At 56.4% G+C, this 17,915-nt stretch overlaps 1 protein-coding gene across 1 annotated transcript in view; it reads right to left on the bottom strand.

Annotated features, from left to right (window-relative positions):
- The window catches only part of LOC130478490 (collagen alpha-1(I) chain-like), a 41,794-nt gene extending 32,506 nt beyond the window's left edge, over window positions 1-9,288 (bottom strand). The window contains exons 1-4 of the mRNA XM_056850675.1: window positions 8,968-9,288; window positions 7,895-8,273; window positions 6,290-7,621; window positions 1,430-1,574 (exon numbers count right to left, since the gene is read on the bottom strand). Coding sequence (XP_056706653.1) covers window positions 1,430-1,574; window positions 6,290-7,621; window positions 7,895-8,273; window positions 8,968-9,288 — 2,177 coding nt within the window. The remainder of the gene's footprint in view (window positions 1-1,429; window positions 1,575-6,289; window positions 7,622-7,894; window positions 8,274-8,967) is intronic.
- Between the last annotated feature and the right edge of the window lie 8,627 nt (window positions 9,289-17,915).

Raw genomic sequence — 17,915 nt, 5'->3', positions numbered from 1 at the left:
ACATCGAAGGATTTGTAACTTGACATAAAAATAAATATTGTAGTCTTATCGCGTGTAGCATTATTAAATATATACCTTCTGCGTTACCATGAAATTTGCCCTTTGAGCATGGATGTTCTCTCCCCCTGCCCTTTTAGGCCTCCTAGCCGAAATGCATATTGCAAGGCGGTGACCACACGAAGGGTGGCAAACAAACCTGGTTTACCTCCAGCAGCAAAAGAGGGGGAAGAGGCATGCGCAAGCTCCCCGCGCATGGATTTACTTACCCCTACCAGGCCATGCAGTCGGGGTGATCCCGGCTGGGGTGGTGTGGACTTCGGGATGGGAGACCGTGGAGGAGGGCTGGGGAGAAGCCGTGCGTTCTGCTTCCTTTCTCAGTGGCAAAACATGACTGAGAGGTGAAGGAGCTCTGGCGTGTGGAGGAAGAAGAGCCCAAATGGTAGGAGGGGTTTGGGGACTGGAATGCTCGTATTGGGAGCCGGCTCTGACTCTCGCCTCTGGGCTGGGATCAAGGTAGGGAGCCGAAAGGCATCCGAGCAGAAGTGGGAGGAAGGAAATCAGGGACGGGGCAAGATGGGGCCATCGCCTGGCTTTATTTCAGGGGCCATTGGTGTGCGAGTGTGTGTGCGGATAGATATAAATACAAATAAAAACCACCACCACCTTTCAATGCAAGCTCATGGGTACAGGGGAAAGTCTAATCCATTTCTGAGACTGAGAGTCCAGCAACAGGGTACAGGGGCTTTGCTGGACTTCTTCCCCTACACATACGCTATTTAAAAAAATAATAAAAATTAGCTGCATCGGGCTTGGATCCAGCTCCGCACAGAAGGCAGCGATCTCGTTTCTGTGCCTGGCTCTGACTTCTTTCTGCAGGAGGCTGCAAGTGCTCTGGGCGGCTTTCTCCGACGCAGAACATGAACAGAGAGGAGGACAGGCCGGAATCCCCAGACCCCGGAGCTTGGGATTGAGGGGCCCAAAAGGTGGGACCCAGCAGCTGTTCCGGCAAGGCGGAGGGAGGCTCTGCCTTGGAGGAGAAAGCTGTGCTCAGTTGAAACGACCGAATCCCGGCAGGTGAACAGGAAAAACCTTGGCAGAAGATTGGTTCTTGTAGGTTATCCGGGCTGTGTAACCGTGGTCTTGGAATTTTCTTTCCTGACGTTTCGCCAGCAACTGTGGCAGGCATCTTCAGAGGAGTAACACTGTCCTTCAGTGTTACTACTCTGAAGATGCCTGCCACAGTTGCTGGCGAAACGTCAGGAAAGAAAATTCCAAGACCACGGTTACACAGCCCGGACAACCTACAAGAACCAATGAACTCTGACCGTGAAAGCCTTCGACAATATCTTGGCAGAAGAGTTTTGGCAGGTGGGTCCAAGCTCCCCCTGCGCCTGGCCCTCCTAAGGAAGGCCCTGCTGCCTAAGCCCACCTTTGAGAACCCCCTGAATGAAGAGCGAGGCTGTCTTGCCGGGGGCCAAAAGGATCCGAAGGCTCCTTGACCTCAGTCCCACAGCCGTCCCGGGGCTCCAGGCGTCCGGCTGCCGGGGGCCCTTTCAGGCAGGCGTGTTGCAGGCCTGGAGGGTGAAGGCTCGGTGACTTGGGAGGTAGAGTTGCCAGTAGGGTTGCCTGGTCCCTCTTTGCCACCGGCGGGAGGTTTTGGGGGCGGAGCCTGAAGAGGGCGGGGTTTGGGGAGGGGAGGGACTCCAGTGCCATAGAGTCCAATGGTCAAAGCGGCCCTTTTCTCCAGGGGGACTGATCTCTATCTGATGGAGATCAGTTGTAATAGCAGGAGATCTCCAGCTAGTACCTGGAGGCTCAAACCAAAATGAAACTGAGCTGCTTAAACGTTATTCAGACTGTACAGCTACTATGGCTATATAATCGTATGAGGAAGTTAAACTGTATATAACCAATGACAAACAAAGTGCTGTTATTTCCAAGAATTACTTTTATACATATCTTTTTTCTCAGATTCAAACAGAGATTATGTCACAATTCTAGTTTTTATCAATGCTGCCCGAAGTACATACACATTCAACTGATTTATACAATTTTGAAAAATGTGGAATAAACCCAAAACAGTCCATAAAGTATGCAAGGGGTGGAACAGGCTCCTGGTGCTGGTAGAGAAAGTCGGCATATAAAAACCAACTCTTCTTCTTCGTCTTCTAACACATGCTGTCAAGAGTCAAAGCTCCCTTCCCCAGATACAAATTGGAATGGTGACTCCCAGGTCTTTATACTCTCCATTCCGGCTTGTATCTGAGGAAAGCAGCTTTGATTCTTGAATATTCATACCCAAAAAATCCTGTTGGTCCACTGGACACGAATCTATATGTTACTCTCTGAAACTAAGACATGCGTCACTCGGCTTTATGCACATCTTATGCACTGACGTGGGAATCAGGGCTGCCGGAGGGGTCTTCTGGGAGTGATTCTTGGCTCCCAGACAACCCCCCCCCATTGCGCTTCAACTCAGTGGGCCTGACTTCCAACCCAGCATGCTCAAGTTCAGCCTGAAACCAGCAACCTTTAGAACAAATTACCCAGATGATGATCCAAACCGAGAACAAAGACCAGGCCGTGCTCTTGCATGGTGCCACCCAGAGCTTCACAGCAAGCCGGTCCCACTGCAAAGGGAACCTCAGAGAAAGCCGGCAGGCCTCAGTCCAAGACCTGCCCATATAAGAACTGCAGCATCCACCCAGGCTGTGGCAGGCTAAAGCCGACTGCAGACCATAGGCCTCGGTCCCGAGCACGCACAGGGACAAAGTAGATGGGATGAAGGAAGCAGCTTTTTTCTTCACAAGGAGAAGCTGGAGGGACATCATCTCTGCCTCCCTGTCCCATGGCTGTGGGTGGGCAAGCAGACGAAGGTGGCCATTTTGAGTCATGGCAGGAAGGGAAAGAATCATAGAACCACAGAGTTGGAAGGGGCCATAGAGGCCATCTAGTCCAACCCCCTGCTCAATGCAGGATCAGCCTAGAGCATCCCTGACAAGTGTTTGTCCAGCCTCTGCTTAAAGACTGCCAGTGAGAGGGTCTCTTCTGCTCCCCAGCACAGCCTCAGGGGCTGCTTGTCGGTATTTTAAAAAGCAGGCAGACTTGGAGTGGGGAGGGGCAGTGTTCATGCAACTCCTGTCTAATGTTGGGCCCTTCTGGGAAGCAAGCCACCCCTGGGGGGGAGGGGCTTAGGGCCACCAAGGCATTGGAGAAACTGCTGGACACGATGTGTGCGTAGAATAAAGCCGCTTGGTATTGACCCAGATGGGTCATCTCCTGCCTCCCTTTGTAAAGAACAAGCATGCATTTACCTGCATTGGATCAGCCAAAGGTTTTGCCTCTCCAAGGCCAACTCTGAACTCAAGAGCCCCCCCCCCCCCGAACTCTTTTCAGCGTCCCCAAGCAGCCTGTGTGTATACAGGCACACCGCTGTATTGGTCCCCCCCCCCCCCGCAAAAGGAACAATATTAATAAAACAATTATTACATAAAAATAATTTTAAATTTATTTTTTATGTACTCTGTTTTGTGTATTTTATTTACATTGTTAGCTGCCTTGATCTCTGCAAGCAAGAAAGGTGGCTGATAAATGGTTTCAATAAATAAGCACAAATATAACAGGACTCTCCTCTTCCCCCTCCCCGAATCCACAACGAGGGCTAAATGCATCCTTCTGAAAGATGCTCAGATGGAGATGGCTGCCCCACCCGCCTTGGTGCCCCCATCAAATGAACCAGAGCACAACTGAGACACTCTCAGGAGGTTTTTTTTTGGGGGGGGGTGTGCTTGCTCTTAGGAAGAAACAGACCAACATAATCCAGTAGAGCGGCTTCTCTGATGCCCTGCTCAAATTAAACGCCGTTTGTTCAGGGTCCACACGCCGCGGGGCACGTTGCAGCCTTTTGCAAGTAGTTTGCCTCCAAAATAGAAACCTCACAACACGGTGAATCGGCTGCCTTTCTGCATTGACTCACACCCTTTGGCGTGCGCCAGTCCTCCTATCGCTTCACCAACTGGCGTGGCGCTTCCAACAGGCCCTGTTGCAGTTCACACAGCACAGGCCAGTTGCCCGCTTCGGTTGGCAGCAGCCGGCGTGGCGACGCGTCTGCTGGCAGCCGGGCCTGTGGGACGTTGCGATCTGTCCACCTCCACCAACAAATGGGTGATGGTGGTGGTGGCGGTGGTGGTAATAAGAACAACAACAACATAATCCCAAGCAGACGTGTGGGTCTCTGAGCCCTTTGCTTCCTTGTCCTCTCAGGGGTTAGCCTGGCAGGCGGTTGACACAGCAAAAACCCCAGAGGGGGGAAATGGCCGGAATACCAAAACTTGGCCAGAGCCTCACCTGGGAAGAAAAAGAAGAAGAGTTGGTTTTTATATGCCGACTTTCTCTGCCACTTAAGGGAGAATCAGACCGGCTTACAATCACCTTCCCTTCCCCTCCCCACAACAGACACCCTGTGAGGTAGGTGGGACTGAGAGAGCTGTGACTAGCCCACAGTCACCCAGCTGGCTTCATGTGTAGGAGTGGGGAAACAAATACAGTTTACCAGATTAGCCTCCACCGCTCATGTGGAGGAGTGGGGGATCGAATCTGGTTCTCCAGATCAGTCCACTGCTCCAGACCACTGCTCTTAACCACTACACCACGCTGGCCCTTCCATGCTGGGAAGAATCGTCTCTGCAAAAAGTTGTATTGTGTTACAGTTGTATTACTAAGTAGCCCTGATTCGGATTATTGTTCACTATGGCCATTTTCCCACATCCAAATTCTTAAAACTCAAAAATAAGCCCCCATGCTTTAGCTAGGCTAAGCAGAGTTTTGAGAATTAAGATGAGGAAAATATGCATCTATAGAGCAGCAAATCCAATGCAAAACCGTCCATGCATAAATGGCCGATATGTTGAACTGCATCGGTGTCTTTTGTAATTCTATTTTGTTATCTGCATTTTTCAAAAGTTCACAGCTGCCTCCACACACAAGGAGGACTCCTGGGGGACCCGTCCTCCCTTTCGCCTTTCTTCAGGCAAAGCCGGAGGTTTGGGCACGGCCGCCACAGACAGGAGGGGAGGACCAGCCCCCACCCCACAAGGACTCCAGCTGCCTCCGCCCAGAAGCAAGGCCCAGCGGGTTCAAGCTGCCTGCAGGCCACTAAAGAATACAAACCACTGCATCCTTGCAGAAGACCCCCCCTCCCTGTCTGAGCCCCTTCCTGGGACCCCCAATTCCTTCTCCTTAAAAATGGGAAGACATCCCCCACCAGCAGGGTACTTTTCAAACTTAGCTAGGCTAAGCCTGGTGTAGTGGTTCAGAGTGGTGGTTTGGAGCGGTGGACTCTGATCTGGAGAACCGGGTTTGATCCCCCACTCCTCCACACGAGAGGCGGAGGCTAATCTGGTGAATTGGATTTGTTTCCCCGCCCCTACACACGAAGCCAGCTGGGTGACCTTGGGCTAGTCACAGCTCTCTTAGAGCTCTCTCATCCTCACCTACCTCACAGGGTGTCTGTTGTGGGGAGGGAAAGGGATTGTCATCCGCTTTCATTCTGCCTTAAGTGGTAAAGAAAGTCAGCACAGACAAACCAACTCTTCTTCTTCATTACTGCCAGAACCAGAGGGAACACCTTTTAACAGTGAAGTCAAAGGGCGAAAATGCACGGGAGGTTTTGCCTTGGGTTTGCCGCTCTCTAAATGCACATTTTCCCCAGCCAAATTTGCAAAACTCAAAAATAAGCCCCCATGCAGAGTTTTGAGCATTCAGATGGAGAAAATGCGGATCCAGAGAGTGGCAAAGCCAAGGCAGCAAAACCTCCCGTGCGTTTCCGCCCAAGCCCAACCTGTGGTAGTCCCAGAGAGCAGGCGCTGGCCTTCTGCGGCTTGTGGAACAACTCCTGCTTTGTGGAGGACACCCCCCCTTACTCAGGCACAAGCTGGGGGGGGGGAGTGGCAGAAAGAGAGAGCGACCCTGCCGGCGCCCCCCCTCAGTTCTGTGCGGAGGGAGTTTGGACTTTCCAAGGGGGGGCCCCGCAAAGAGTCGACTCAGCCGCTTGGATCGCCGGCGGCGCCGCTCTCCCCTCCCCCGCCAAGGAAAACGGTGGCGGGGTCTCCTCCGGAGTTGCGTCCGCCCGAGGGGGGCCAGCCCCTAACCCTAACCCTCCGAGCAAAGCCTACCCCCCCCCGCCGCCAAACGCAGCCTCCCTCAACGGATGTGGGGGGGAGAGGAGGGCGTCCATCCGCGGGAGTAGGAAGGTCCCGAGTTTGCAGAAGGAAAGGAGCGGAGGTCGCGCCTTTGCGCCCCATCCGTCGCGAGCGCCTCTTGCGCCAGCGGGGAGGGGGGGCTGGCGCAGGAGAACGTCCCGGAGGATCGGGCCCTCGCGGTTCCCTGCCTTCTCCGGGGACCGGCCGAGCCCCGCCCAGCTTGCTCCCGCGGCTGTCTGTCAGAGGACCCGGGGAGGCGAGGCGCCTGACCTGGCTTTCCAGCGCAGGTGCACAGGATCGTGCGCAAAGCCTGTTTCCCCCCTCCTCCTCTTGCCCAAACGCCGGGACTTTTGGCGCAGCCAGGGGAGCCGTCCCAAAGGCGCTCTTGGCCGCCGCCCAAGAGACGCGTCTGGGCCTCCGCGGGGGGGGGGGGGAGGCTGCCGGCTTTCTGGGCAGGGGAGGGCGAAGGAAGAGGCGGCCGCCGGGGTGGGCCCCGGGACTCTCCCGCGGACGGGTTGCTGCCGTGGCCTGATCCAAAGCCATTCGCTCCAGCGCAGGATCGCAGCCCTCCACCCCCCGACCCACCTCCAGCCCGGGCTCGCCTCCCTCCCCGCCCTCGGTTTCCTCCCCTGCGGTCCCAGGGTGGCGCGTACGCTCCGTCGGGCAGGGCCCTGCCATTGGGGAGCGTGGGGCGCCGCGCCGGCCGCCGGCGGCTCCCGTCCCCTCGGAGCCGCTTCCGCCGCCCCCTCTTGCGTAGGCAGCCCTGGCTCGAGCCCGCCTGGCGGGCTGTGGCTCTCTCCGGCCGGCGGCCAGAGCCGTCGGGGGCGCTGAGTCGCAAGGCCGGCCGGACACTGCAGCGGGGGGCGAGGAGCGAGATCGGCGGGGCGCGGAGCGGAGTCGGCCCCGGCCGGGGCTCCGGGCAAGGCGCGCCCAGCCCGGAAGGGGCGAGCAGGAGCCACCCTCGTCGCCTGCGGGGAGCCTCGGGGGGGCGGGCGGGCGGGCGGCCCCATGGAAGGCACCCGCCGACGACGCCGGAATCCGCCCAACACGCACGGGGAGCGTCCAGCCCGCCGGCTCCGCACTGAGAGGCGAGCGGCCGGCCTGGCGAGGTTGGGGCGCTGCCGCCGCCTGTCCGCCCGCCCGCCCGCCCGCCCGGTTGGCGGAGCTACCCCGCCGGAGCGCCTTCCGGGGGCAGAGGGGGCGTCCCGGCCTGGGGCCGCGCGGGCAGCCGGGGCCCCTCGGGGGCTTCCAGCCGTCGGGGCTGAGACGCCGGCGCTCGCCCGCCTTGGTGCGGCTGGGGGGCCGCGGCCGCGCCTCTCTTGCCCGGCGCTGGAAGCCGCAGAGTCCGGCTGCCGCGCCCGGGGCTCCAGAGGCTCGCGGCAGGTCAGTCGAGGCAGCGTGGAGGGGAGCGGCCCCCAGGACTGGGGGGGGGGGGCTTGGGGCAGAGCGACTCGGAGGGAGGGGCCGTGGCTCAGCGGTGGAGCCTCTGCTCGGCATGCAGAAGGTCCCCGGTTCAAGCCCCGGCAGCATCCCCAGCTCAAGGGAGCAGGCAAGCAGGTGATGGGAAAGACCCTTTTCTGCCCGAGACCCTGGAGAGCCGCTGCCGGTCTGAGTGGACAAGACTGACTTGGTTGGACCAAGGGTGGGATTCAGCATAAGGCAGCTTCCCCTGCGGGGGCTGGCGGAGGCCGGACCGCCGAGCGCTTTGCCGGCCGGAAAGTTGGCTGCGTCTCCCGCGTGGCCCCGCGGCCCTGCGTGGGCCACCGGCTCGGCTGGAGAGGGGCGGCCGGAGGCGGCTTTCCCCGGCCGGCCCCCTCTTGCAGGGTAGGGGGCCCCGAAGCCCGCCCCCTCCCTTCCCCCCTTTGTCCGACGGAGCACAGGGCAGCCCCGCGGGGAGGGCGGGCCTCCATCCGGTGGGGCTAAGCCCAGCCCGGGAAAGGCCCGTCTCGTGTCAACGAGCGCCCGAGCCGGGCCGAGGAGGCCCGACCTGCGGTCCCTGGAGAGGAACGGGCGCCTCCCGGAACTGGGCCGGGCGGTCCGGCCGCCGATGCAGAGGCCTTTCTTCGGGCGGCCCTGGGCGGAGAAGGGCAATAAGAGAAGCCGGTAGCATATGGGGTGGGGCGACTCTTGGGATCTTTCTTGTAAAGAGGTTTTAAAAACCCCTCCCCTTTCATTTCCCGGTCTTGCTCGGAAATCAAAATAGTCAAGCGACTAGGAGAAACCACCACCACCACCACCACAATAATAATATAATTGCACGAGGAGGAGAATTCATTTGATCCATTACTCACAGAGTGGAGCGAATTGCCTCCCCAAATCTATATTTGCTCCTTCTAATTCCACCCCCTCCTCCTCCGGCCCTATGCTAAGACGTAAACCTGCCGTTCGGTATTACTCGTGAGTCGCTGGGCAAACACCTGGGGTGAACCTGCGAATGCCGTTTCTGCACGGGAGGTTTTGCCTTGGATTTGCGGCTCTCTAGATGCACCTTTGCCCCCTCCGAATTCTCAGAACTCTGCAGGGGGCTCGTTTTTGCGTCCTGAGACTTCAGACGGGGCAAAGGTGCATCTAGAGAGCCGCCAAATCCAAGGCAAAACCTGCCAGGCAAAGGCCACTTATGGCCGGGAGGTTTTGCCTTGGATTCGCCACCCTCTAGATGCGCATGGCCCCTATCTGAGTACTCAGAAATGAGCCCCCCCCCCAGGCAGAGGTCTGAGAATTCGGGTGGGGGGAATGTGCAAAACCTCCCGTGCGTAAGCGTTCGGACTGAAATCCGGATTATAGCGCTCTTAAGAAGCGAAGCCTCCGCGCTGGCAGGGGAGAGCCGGCCACTGCCTGGGCTGGACGTGGGGGGCCGCGGTTCTCGTCGCCCTGGGGAGGCTGGAGCGCGCGGCCGGCCTGGGCGTGCAGGATTGCGCGCGCCCCTCTCCTCCGGCTTGGGCTCCGGATCGGGAAAGGTCTCGCACCACTTCAGCGCACCCGTGAGCGGCTCGCTTCGAATCCGGCTTCGAGGCCCACCCGCGTTGCAGGGCAGGAGGGTCCCCAAGCGAAGCCTCCTTGCGAAGCCAGCCGGCGAGGCGATCCCCATGCCAATGAAGCCCGGCCGGCCGACGCATTTCGTTGCGCGGCCTTTGGAGCCGCCGCCTCCGCTCCCCCGCGCAAGTGGGGCTGGATCGGGCGCGCTCTTTCCCCCTCGCCTCGACGGGAATTCCCTCTCCCACTGACCCCCCCCCCCCAGGCAGGTTCACCGTCTTTCTTTCCTAAAGCGGGGCCGCTGGACAAACAGCAGAGAGGCCGCGTTGGGAAGCGAAGGGGCCGGGGCCGCTCCCCCCGGAGCGCTGTGGCGCGGCTCCCCCTGGTTGCCGCGGTGGCTGCGCAAGAACCCTTCCCGCGGGATCGGGGCCCCGCTTTTGGTTGCGCCGCGAAGAGCAACGGCCCTATGAGGAGCGGTTAAAACCCTTAGGGCTGTTGAGCTTGGAAAGAAGGCGGCTAAGGGGAGACCGGATAGAGGTCTATGAAATTAGGCATGGCATGAAGAGAGCGGACAGGGAGAAGCTTTTCTCCCTCGCTCATAATGCCAGAACGCGGGGGGTCATCTGCTGAAGCTGGACGGTGACAGATTCAAAACAGAGAAAAGGAAGTATTTCTTCACACAACGCCTAGTTACACTGTGGAACTCCCTGCCCCAGGATGTGGTGATGGCTGCTATCTTGGAAGGCTTGAAGGGGAGTGGACACGTTCATGGAGGAGAGGGCTATCTATGGCTACTAGTCCAAATGGATACTAGTCGTGATACATACCTATTCTCTCTAGGATCAGAGGAGCAGGCCTATTGTATTAGGTGCTTTGGAGCACAGGCAGGATGGTGCTGCTGCAGCTTTCTTGTTTGTGGGCTTCCTGGAGGCCCCTGTGTGAGCAGACTGCTGGACGTGATGGGCCTGGGTCTGGTCCAGCAGGGCTTTCCTTATGTTCTTATGCCCTCCACGCCAGGCGTGCGCTCAGCGGGCCAGGCGCCCTTTAAGGGTGAAGGGGGGTGTTAATAGCAGGGCCGCCCGGAGCCAAGGCGTGTGGTGTGTCCGATGTGTCCTTTCGTCGCAGGGACACCGGACCCCGCGTCTCCCCATACGCCCACCCAGGAGCCAGCGGCACGCGCCCCCCAGGCGACCCGCCGCCCCCGGGGAGCCTGGCCTTTGAATCCTCCCCTCCTTCCCCACATCCCCTGCCCAACCAATGTTGCGCAGCCCAGCCCCGGGCGCGGGTTTCGTTGGTTTCCGTCCGCACCAGGGCGCAGGAGCCCAGCACCCAGCCAGGATGCCCCCTCCCCTCCCGGCCGTCCAAACGAAGCCAGCGCAAAGGGGAACGGGTCGCCCTCCCTCGCCCCCCAGCCACGGGGACAGACCGGGCGTTCCGTGGAGGGGCCGGTCGATCGAAGACAGCATCTCGGGGCGCCGCACTCGAACCCCGAGCCCTCCCCGCCTCTTTCGTTCCTTTCCAGTGGAAACATAGCATTCGACGTTAGGGGAGGGGAGGGGGGCGGCCGGCCTTGCTGGGCACGACCCCCTGCTAGTCCCACCGGGAAGGACCCCGCCGACGGGCCTCGCTGTTGTCCGGCTGCTCAGCCTCGCCGGTCTGGGGGGAGAGACCCTCGGCCTTCGGAAGGGACGCTGCCCTGTGGGGAAGCAGCAGAAGGGGCTTGGGGGAGGAGGCTGCTTTCCCTTTGGGGGGGGGGAGAGAGGAAGCCACCCCTCCGGTGCTCCTCGAGCCTGGCGCAAGATCCCCCCCACGCCACCGTCGAACTATCGGAGAAGGGAGCAAACGGGGACTCCACGCGGAGCTGGGGGGCAAACCCCACCGGCCGCTTCGGGGCCTGCCCGCTTCACCCGGGGTCTCAGCCCCACCTCCAGCCAGCCCCCCAGCCCCTTTCCCGGCCCTGCTCGGTTGCTTATTTAGGGCAGGTCGGGCTGGCGGGGGCCAAGAGGAGAGGCTCAGCTGGGTCACTCGGCAGCCGTCTTGCCCAGCTGGTCTCTCTCTCTCTCTCTCTCTCTCTCTCTCTGGCTGGGTTATCAGTCTCTCTGGGTTATCAGGGGAGAGAGACAGTCAGCCCCCCCCCATCCTGCCCCTGCTCTCCTGTAACAGATGCAAAGCAGCGCCTTGACTCCCTGGCCCTGATCCCCAAACCAGCTTCTTCCAAGTCAAAAGTCCCTCTGCTCTGGGGTGGGGAGGCCTCTCTAGATCTGGCTGAGGCATTTGGGAGGCCGGCCCTGTTTTACCGCCCCCCCCCCCATGACCTGGAAAGAGAAGAGGGTCAAAGAGAGGAGGGTGTTTCTGGCCAAGATAGAGGGCGGGGGTCAGACAAAGGGGCCACTTTTAAAAGCTTGGAAGAGAAGGTTTCCATGGGATGCGCACCCCCACCCCTCTCAAAAATACAGAATGAAGGAGCCTGGTTATACTGCAACCTGTGGCTTCTGCCTCTTGCTTTCCTCTGGCGCGTTCAGAGTCACCTTTTATCCTCAAAACAAAGCCCTGAGGCAGGTCGGTTGGCCGGTTAGTCTTCGCCATGAAGTGTGGCTTGGTGGCCGAGGGAGAATTTGAAACCGGATCTCTCTGGCACAACATGCCGGCCTGCCCAGACACGCATCCTGGGATTCACGTGGTTGCTGCCCTCAGCCTGCGGAGGCATTTCTGTGCTCAAGGCAGCTTTGGAAAGCCCCACTGGAGGTCGTTTTGTGCCATCATTTTGGGCACCACAATTTAAGAAGGATGTAGGCAAGCTGGAACGTGTCCAGAGGAGGGCAACAAAGACTGTGAAGGGTCTGGAGACCAAGTCCCAGGAGGAAAGGTTGAAGGAGCTGGGTGTGTTTACCTTGGAGAGGAGAAGACTGAGAGGGGATATGATAACCATCTTTAAGTACTTGAAGGGCTGTCATATAGAGGAGGGTGCCGAGTTGTTTTCTGTTGCCCCAGAAGGTCGGACCAGAACCAACAGGTTGGAATTAAATCAAAAGAGTTTCCATCTAGTCATTATGAAGAATTTCTAAGAGTTAGAGAGGTTCCTCAGTGGAACAGGCTTCCTCAGGAGGTGGTAAGCTCTCCTTCCCTGGAGGTTTTTAAGCAGAGGCTAGATGGCCATCTGTCAGCAATGCTGATTCTATAACCTTAGGCAGATCATGAGAGGGAGGGCACCTTGCCCTTCTTCTGGGCAAGGCGTAGGGGTCACTGGGTGTGTGTGGGGGGAGGTAGTTGTGAATTCCCTGCATTGTGCAGGAGGTTGGACTAGATGACCCTAGTGGTCCCTTCCAACTCCATGATTCTATGATTCTATTCTATGATCTTATTGCCTCCTCAGAGGTGGAGCAACTCACCAAGGTGCAGCGAAATAAAAACACCCTGAGGTCTTGGCCTGGGGCATGGAATCCTCCGGAAAGAGAGGCAGCGGCTGGCAGTGAAGGACCCTCCAATCCCCTCCAAACTTGTTATTGCATATGTCCATTCAGCATGTGCTCTGTTTGCATGTCTTGGGAGGCTATGGGACATGCACAGCCACTTAGCGCACATGCGTCAGAACCAGCAGCCAACCGCCACAGGCAAAGCTCAGAGTTCCTCAGAGGCTCCCAAATTTTCAGCTTGCCAGAGTGCATCTTGATACTCAAGAAATAGGTGATGGGGCTGATTTTCAGGTGGTTAAAAACAACCCCCACCAAATTGCTCCCATGACATCCACACACCAGAGGTGGACACAAGACAGCTGCGGCATGTGACAGGCCCTATGGCCAAGTTCGTCCCCGTGTTACTCAGAGGGACAGCCCTGCATTTTTCAGCCCAGTCACCATTTCCAAGCTGCCAGTGCTGGGAGCAAAGTCGAAATCATGGGGTCAGATGCTTCAGAGTGAAGAGGTTTTGGTATCTCAGAAGACGAGTGAGCAGCAACTTGGGCACCCAGCCCCTAACCCTTTGGACCTCCTGCAGACAGCTTCCAGTGCTAGTTTGGACATGTGAGCTCAGCTCTGCAATGCCTGGGTGATGCCAGAGAGCCAGATTTGCTGAGGGAGCACAACAGAGAGTCAAATAATTCAACGGCGTCCCCCACGCGCCCAACCCCACAAGAAGTGTGTCCTTGGATTGGATCGAAGCAGCCTCTGCTTTCCTGAAGCACCAGCTGGGTGCTCCTGAGGTGTCTGCAAGCAGGGCAGGAAGTCAACGTCACTGTTCTTTTTAAAAAGGTAGACTGCCTCTGAACATGGAGGATCCATTTAGCTATCACGGCCCATGACAGCAGATAGACCCATCTGTCATGAATTTGACTTCTCATTTGTAAAAGCTGCCTAAACTGGGCGCCTTCACAATATCACATGGCCACAACTTCCTTCAATCACACATTGTGTGAACACAACGGCCAGCCAGGTGCCTCCAGGAAGCCCACAAACAAGACGACTGCAGCAGAATTATCCCCCCTGCATACCACAGCCCCTAATATCATAAGCATGCTCCTCTGATCCTGGAGAGAACAGGCATGCATCATGACCAGTATCCATTTTGACTAATAGCCATGAATACTCTTCTCTTCCATGAACATGTCCCCTCCCCTATTAAAGCCTTCCCAGTTGGCGGCCATCACCACATCCTGGGGCAGGGAGTTCCACTATTTAACTATGCATTGTGTGAAGAAATACTTCGTTTGAACTGTTTTGAATCTCTCACCCTCCAGTTTCAGCAGATGACCCCCCCGCGTTCTGGTATTATGAGAGAGGGAGAAAAGCTTCTCCCTGTCCAGTCTTCTCCATACCATGCATAATTGTATAGACCTCTATCATGTCTCCCCTTAACAGCCTTCTTTCCAAGCTAAACAGCCCTAAGGGTTTTAACCGCTCCTCATAGGGCCGTTGCTCTAGCTCCCCTGATCATTTTGGTTGCTCTTTTCTGTTCATAACGATTTGAGTGTAAATTGTCCTTAACAGCTCCGCATTAAAACGTATCAGTTCTTCCCGGTTCCTCATCCACTCAAAGTGTGTGCAAATATTCTATAGCACAGATTTTTCAGGTCGGTCTCTCTGCGATGCCCAGCTTCGCGAGAAGCCCTGGCCGGCCCGGTCTCACGCTAGCAGGATTGTATTTGTAATTCAACTAGCTGATCGGCCTGCCAGATCCGGGGTGGGGGGAGGGGTGGGGAGGTGGGAGCAGATGAGGGATTGAGAAATCCCTAACGGTGCTGCAATTCCTGGAATGTGTTGGAACTGGCTGTGTAGGCTGTGTACATGTGCATCCCATAGTTCATTTTTAATTTTGCGTTGACATTTCTAGACCAGGAACTCGTCTATCGAAATTTTGCAATTAAGAAACGCAATCAGGTAGAGAGGCGCTTGGCCAAGCTAAACTTCAAGAATATCACCGGTTTCCTGGGAAAGAAAATGTGTGGGTTTGGACATCGTTTTGTGAGCAGAAATCTATTTTTACGCGAGCCATCCAAAAAGATAACATGACAGATTCTGCATATGTGACAAACGCCCAGCTCCTCCGGCATGTTCTGCATTTTGCTGCCTCCCTCCCCACACCCCGCTGCCAGGGCCGACTTTCTTCTTTTTTTGGAAAGCTTGGAAGCCAGGATTGGTGCTGCTCATGACAAGATCCGCCAGTCCAAATCCTGGAAGTTGCTTCTGTGCTCCTCCCTTTCCTGCAGGCCAGGGTCTTGAGAGGACGGGGTGGGGGGCAAGGGAGAACTGAAGCACACAGCTGGCTGCAGTTTGTGCTCCCCAGATCTCCAAATAGCACCTGGCTGGCTGGCAGAGTCTGCCCAGGCAGAGAGCTGCTGCTCCAGGCCGGGGCTTTTTAGGGCTGGTTGATTCACATTAAAAATCAGGGGGAAATTAGGGGGAATGTGAGTGCCCTGGCGGGGGCGGGGGGGTCAGTGGGACAGCCCCTCCACAAAGGACGATGAACTAGCAACCAAGACTAAGAACATGTGAACGTAAAAAGGCCAGTCTGGTCCAGCACCCTGCCTCACTAGGGTTGCTAGGCCAGAAAAGGTGCCAGTGGTTGTGATGGGGACTCCTGCTCTAGAAGACCATCAACAGGGCACAGAGGCCGAGGCCTTCCCCGAGAAGAACACCAGAAGAGCCCCGCTGGATCAGACCAGGGAGGGTGCATGTAGTCCAGCATCCTGTCTCACACTGTGGCCAACCAGTTCCTTTGGAGGGCCAACAACAGGGAAAAGAGGCTGAGGCCTCTCCCCCTCTCCCCCCTGTCCCCGCCGCCAGTGAGGATCATAACAAAACCGGTTCCCTTTAAAGCGCCAACTTCAGTCTGAACTGGTCTGCAAGGACCGCTCCCCTTCCGTGTGCGCACGCTGCTTCCTCTTGGATCCAGGCTGGGGCAGCCCCAACTTTCCTCAAGTGCAACTTCAAATGCAGCATCCTGTTCTCTTTTTTTGGAAGCTGAACAGAGCAAGCGCTTGAGGTGTTTGCTGATAAGTTGAACTGGCCATTCCTGTAATCATTTTATTTAACTGTTTGCAATGGCTGTCCCCTTTCTCCCGTCTTTCCTTCCTTTTTGCCAGTGTGTTGGTGTTGGTGGGGGGGTGCTTCTCAGGCCTGGTTTGAAGAAGAACAAGAAGAAGAGTTGGTTTTCATATGCTGACTGTCTCTACCACTTAAGGAAGAATCAAACCGGTTTACAATCACCTTCCCCTCCCCACAACAGACACCCTGTGAGGTGGGTGGGGCTGAGAGAACTGTGACTAGCCCAAGGCCACCCAGCTGGCTTCGTGTGGAGCAGTGGGGGAACAAATCCAGTTCACCAGATTAGCCTCCGCCACTCATGTGGAGGAGTGGGGAAGCAAACCCGGTTCTCCAGGTCAGAGTCCACTGCTCCAAACCACTGCTCTTAACCACTACACCACGCTGGCTCATCTTCTGAGGTTTGCTCATGAAGGAGCACGACATGTGTGTGTGTGTGAAGGGGGGACGTAGAGGCAACAGAGAGGACTGAAGCACTTCAGGCCGCAGGTGGGGGGCTCCAGTTTGCATTTAAAAAAACTCCTGAGAATTAGCATGCCAGAAGAAAGGGTCCACCTCCTTACTTTGCTTGCGATAACGGCTTTCTGTTAATTTATTAACTTCATTTATACCCCCCACCTTTCTCCCCAAAGCGGCTTACATCATTCCTCTCCCCTCCATTTTACCCTCACAACAACCCTGTGAGGTAGGCTAGGCTGAGAGTGCTCCCATGGAAGAGTGGGGATTCACACTCGGGTCTCTCCGATCCCAGTCCAACACTTTAACCACTACTCGCCCCCCATGGGCTCTCTTTGCAGGGAGATTTTCACACAGAGGAGCTTTCCATTATGTGACCTGTCAGGATCCAGCCGGAAGTGGTGCGGTTGTCCATTCGGCCACCTTGTGGTGTAACCGAGGCCTCTTAGGGCAGAAGGAGATCTCCTCAGACCCACATTTGATCCCTTTAACAGAAATACTACATTGCACCAATGTTGGTGACACAGGGGTGCACTGTATGACATCCCTCTGGGGATAGCTGCCCACAGGGGAATCGCCTCATGTCCAATTTTCAATAGGAGTTTTTTTCTTCCCCCCTCCCTCCCTGCAGTGTGTGCGGCTTGGCTTACTGGCAGGAATCATCTTCAGCTCTTCCTGCAAGTCACATACTTCCTGCCTGTGACCTTCACACTGGGATCTTGATCGTGTTGGGGGTAGTTGGGTGGGGCTTGGTTGGTCTTTCGGTCCCTTGGACTCTTTGGCCATTTATGCTTGGTAATTAGCAGCGCGTTCCAGGCTGGTGCTCGACAAAAAGATTTTTTAAGTTTTTCACAGTGAACCTTCATTCAGGAAGTGACTGTGAAGCCGGCGCATACCTGCTTCGCATTACTAAAGAGCCCCTTTAACGCGACCTTTTGTGTTCGCTCCGCCCTCGAGGCGAAGATGGTGCTGCTGCAGTCGCCTTGTTTGTGGGCTTCCTGGAGGCACCTGGTTGGCCACTGTGTGAACAGACTGCTGGACGTGATGGGCCTGGGTCTGATCCAGCAGGGCCTTTCTTATGTTTCTTATGAAGAATCCTCTCAAAGAACCATGCAAAATCACAGCTGCGAGTTAGCTATGCAACCTGTGATTGCTAATGGCTGTGCAGACAAGCAGCAGGCAAATGGGGTGTGTGTGTGGAATTTCTCCTTTTGCATCGGGACCGTGAATAGTCATTTTAAAGGTCGCATTTTTTTAAAAAAAAGAGCTTTCAGCGAGCTTCAAAAAATTGACCCTGCATAAATGGCCTGTAATTCTGGCAACAACAACAAAAAAATCCATTCCCAACAGAGCAGAGGAATTCCTGTTCAGCCGGGGTCCCTGTGCCAGCGTGGCATCTGCAGCAGAAATAATATCATGTCGCACAAATCAGAAGCAGTTCTTCCCCCTCCACAGATGTGCAGCTGTGAAAGTGGAAATGAGGACAGCTCAGGGGCCCCCCCCGCCCCCCAAACTGACACGAAGCTTCCAGCTTGGGCGTGATCAGGTGGCAACTTGCGCATGTGAAAACCTTCAACCACATAACCTAGCAGAGAGAACATTCTAGCTAATGCTCCGTGCTGTTGTTTTTTTAATGGGAAGCTGCCTGCCATCAAATGTCAAGAAATCACCAGAACTTTATCAATATGCAGCCACCGCCGTCAGAATTCATTATGCAACATATTGGAAATCTAGAGTGCTTCCAAACATT

This window comes from Euleptes europaea, chromosome 1, assembly GCF_029931775.1.
Source record: "Euleptes europaea isolate rEulEur1 chromosome 1, rEulEur1.hap1, whole genome shotgun sequence".
Taxonomy (NCBI): domain Eukaryota; kingdom Metazoa; phylum Chordata; class Lepidosauria; order Squamata; family Sphaerodactylidae; genus Euleptes; species Euleptes europaea.
The sequence above is the reverse complement of the archived record's forward strand: the minus strand, read 5'-3'. Positions and strand labels throughout refer to the sequence as shown.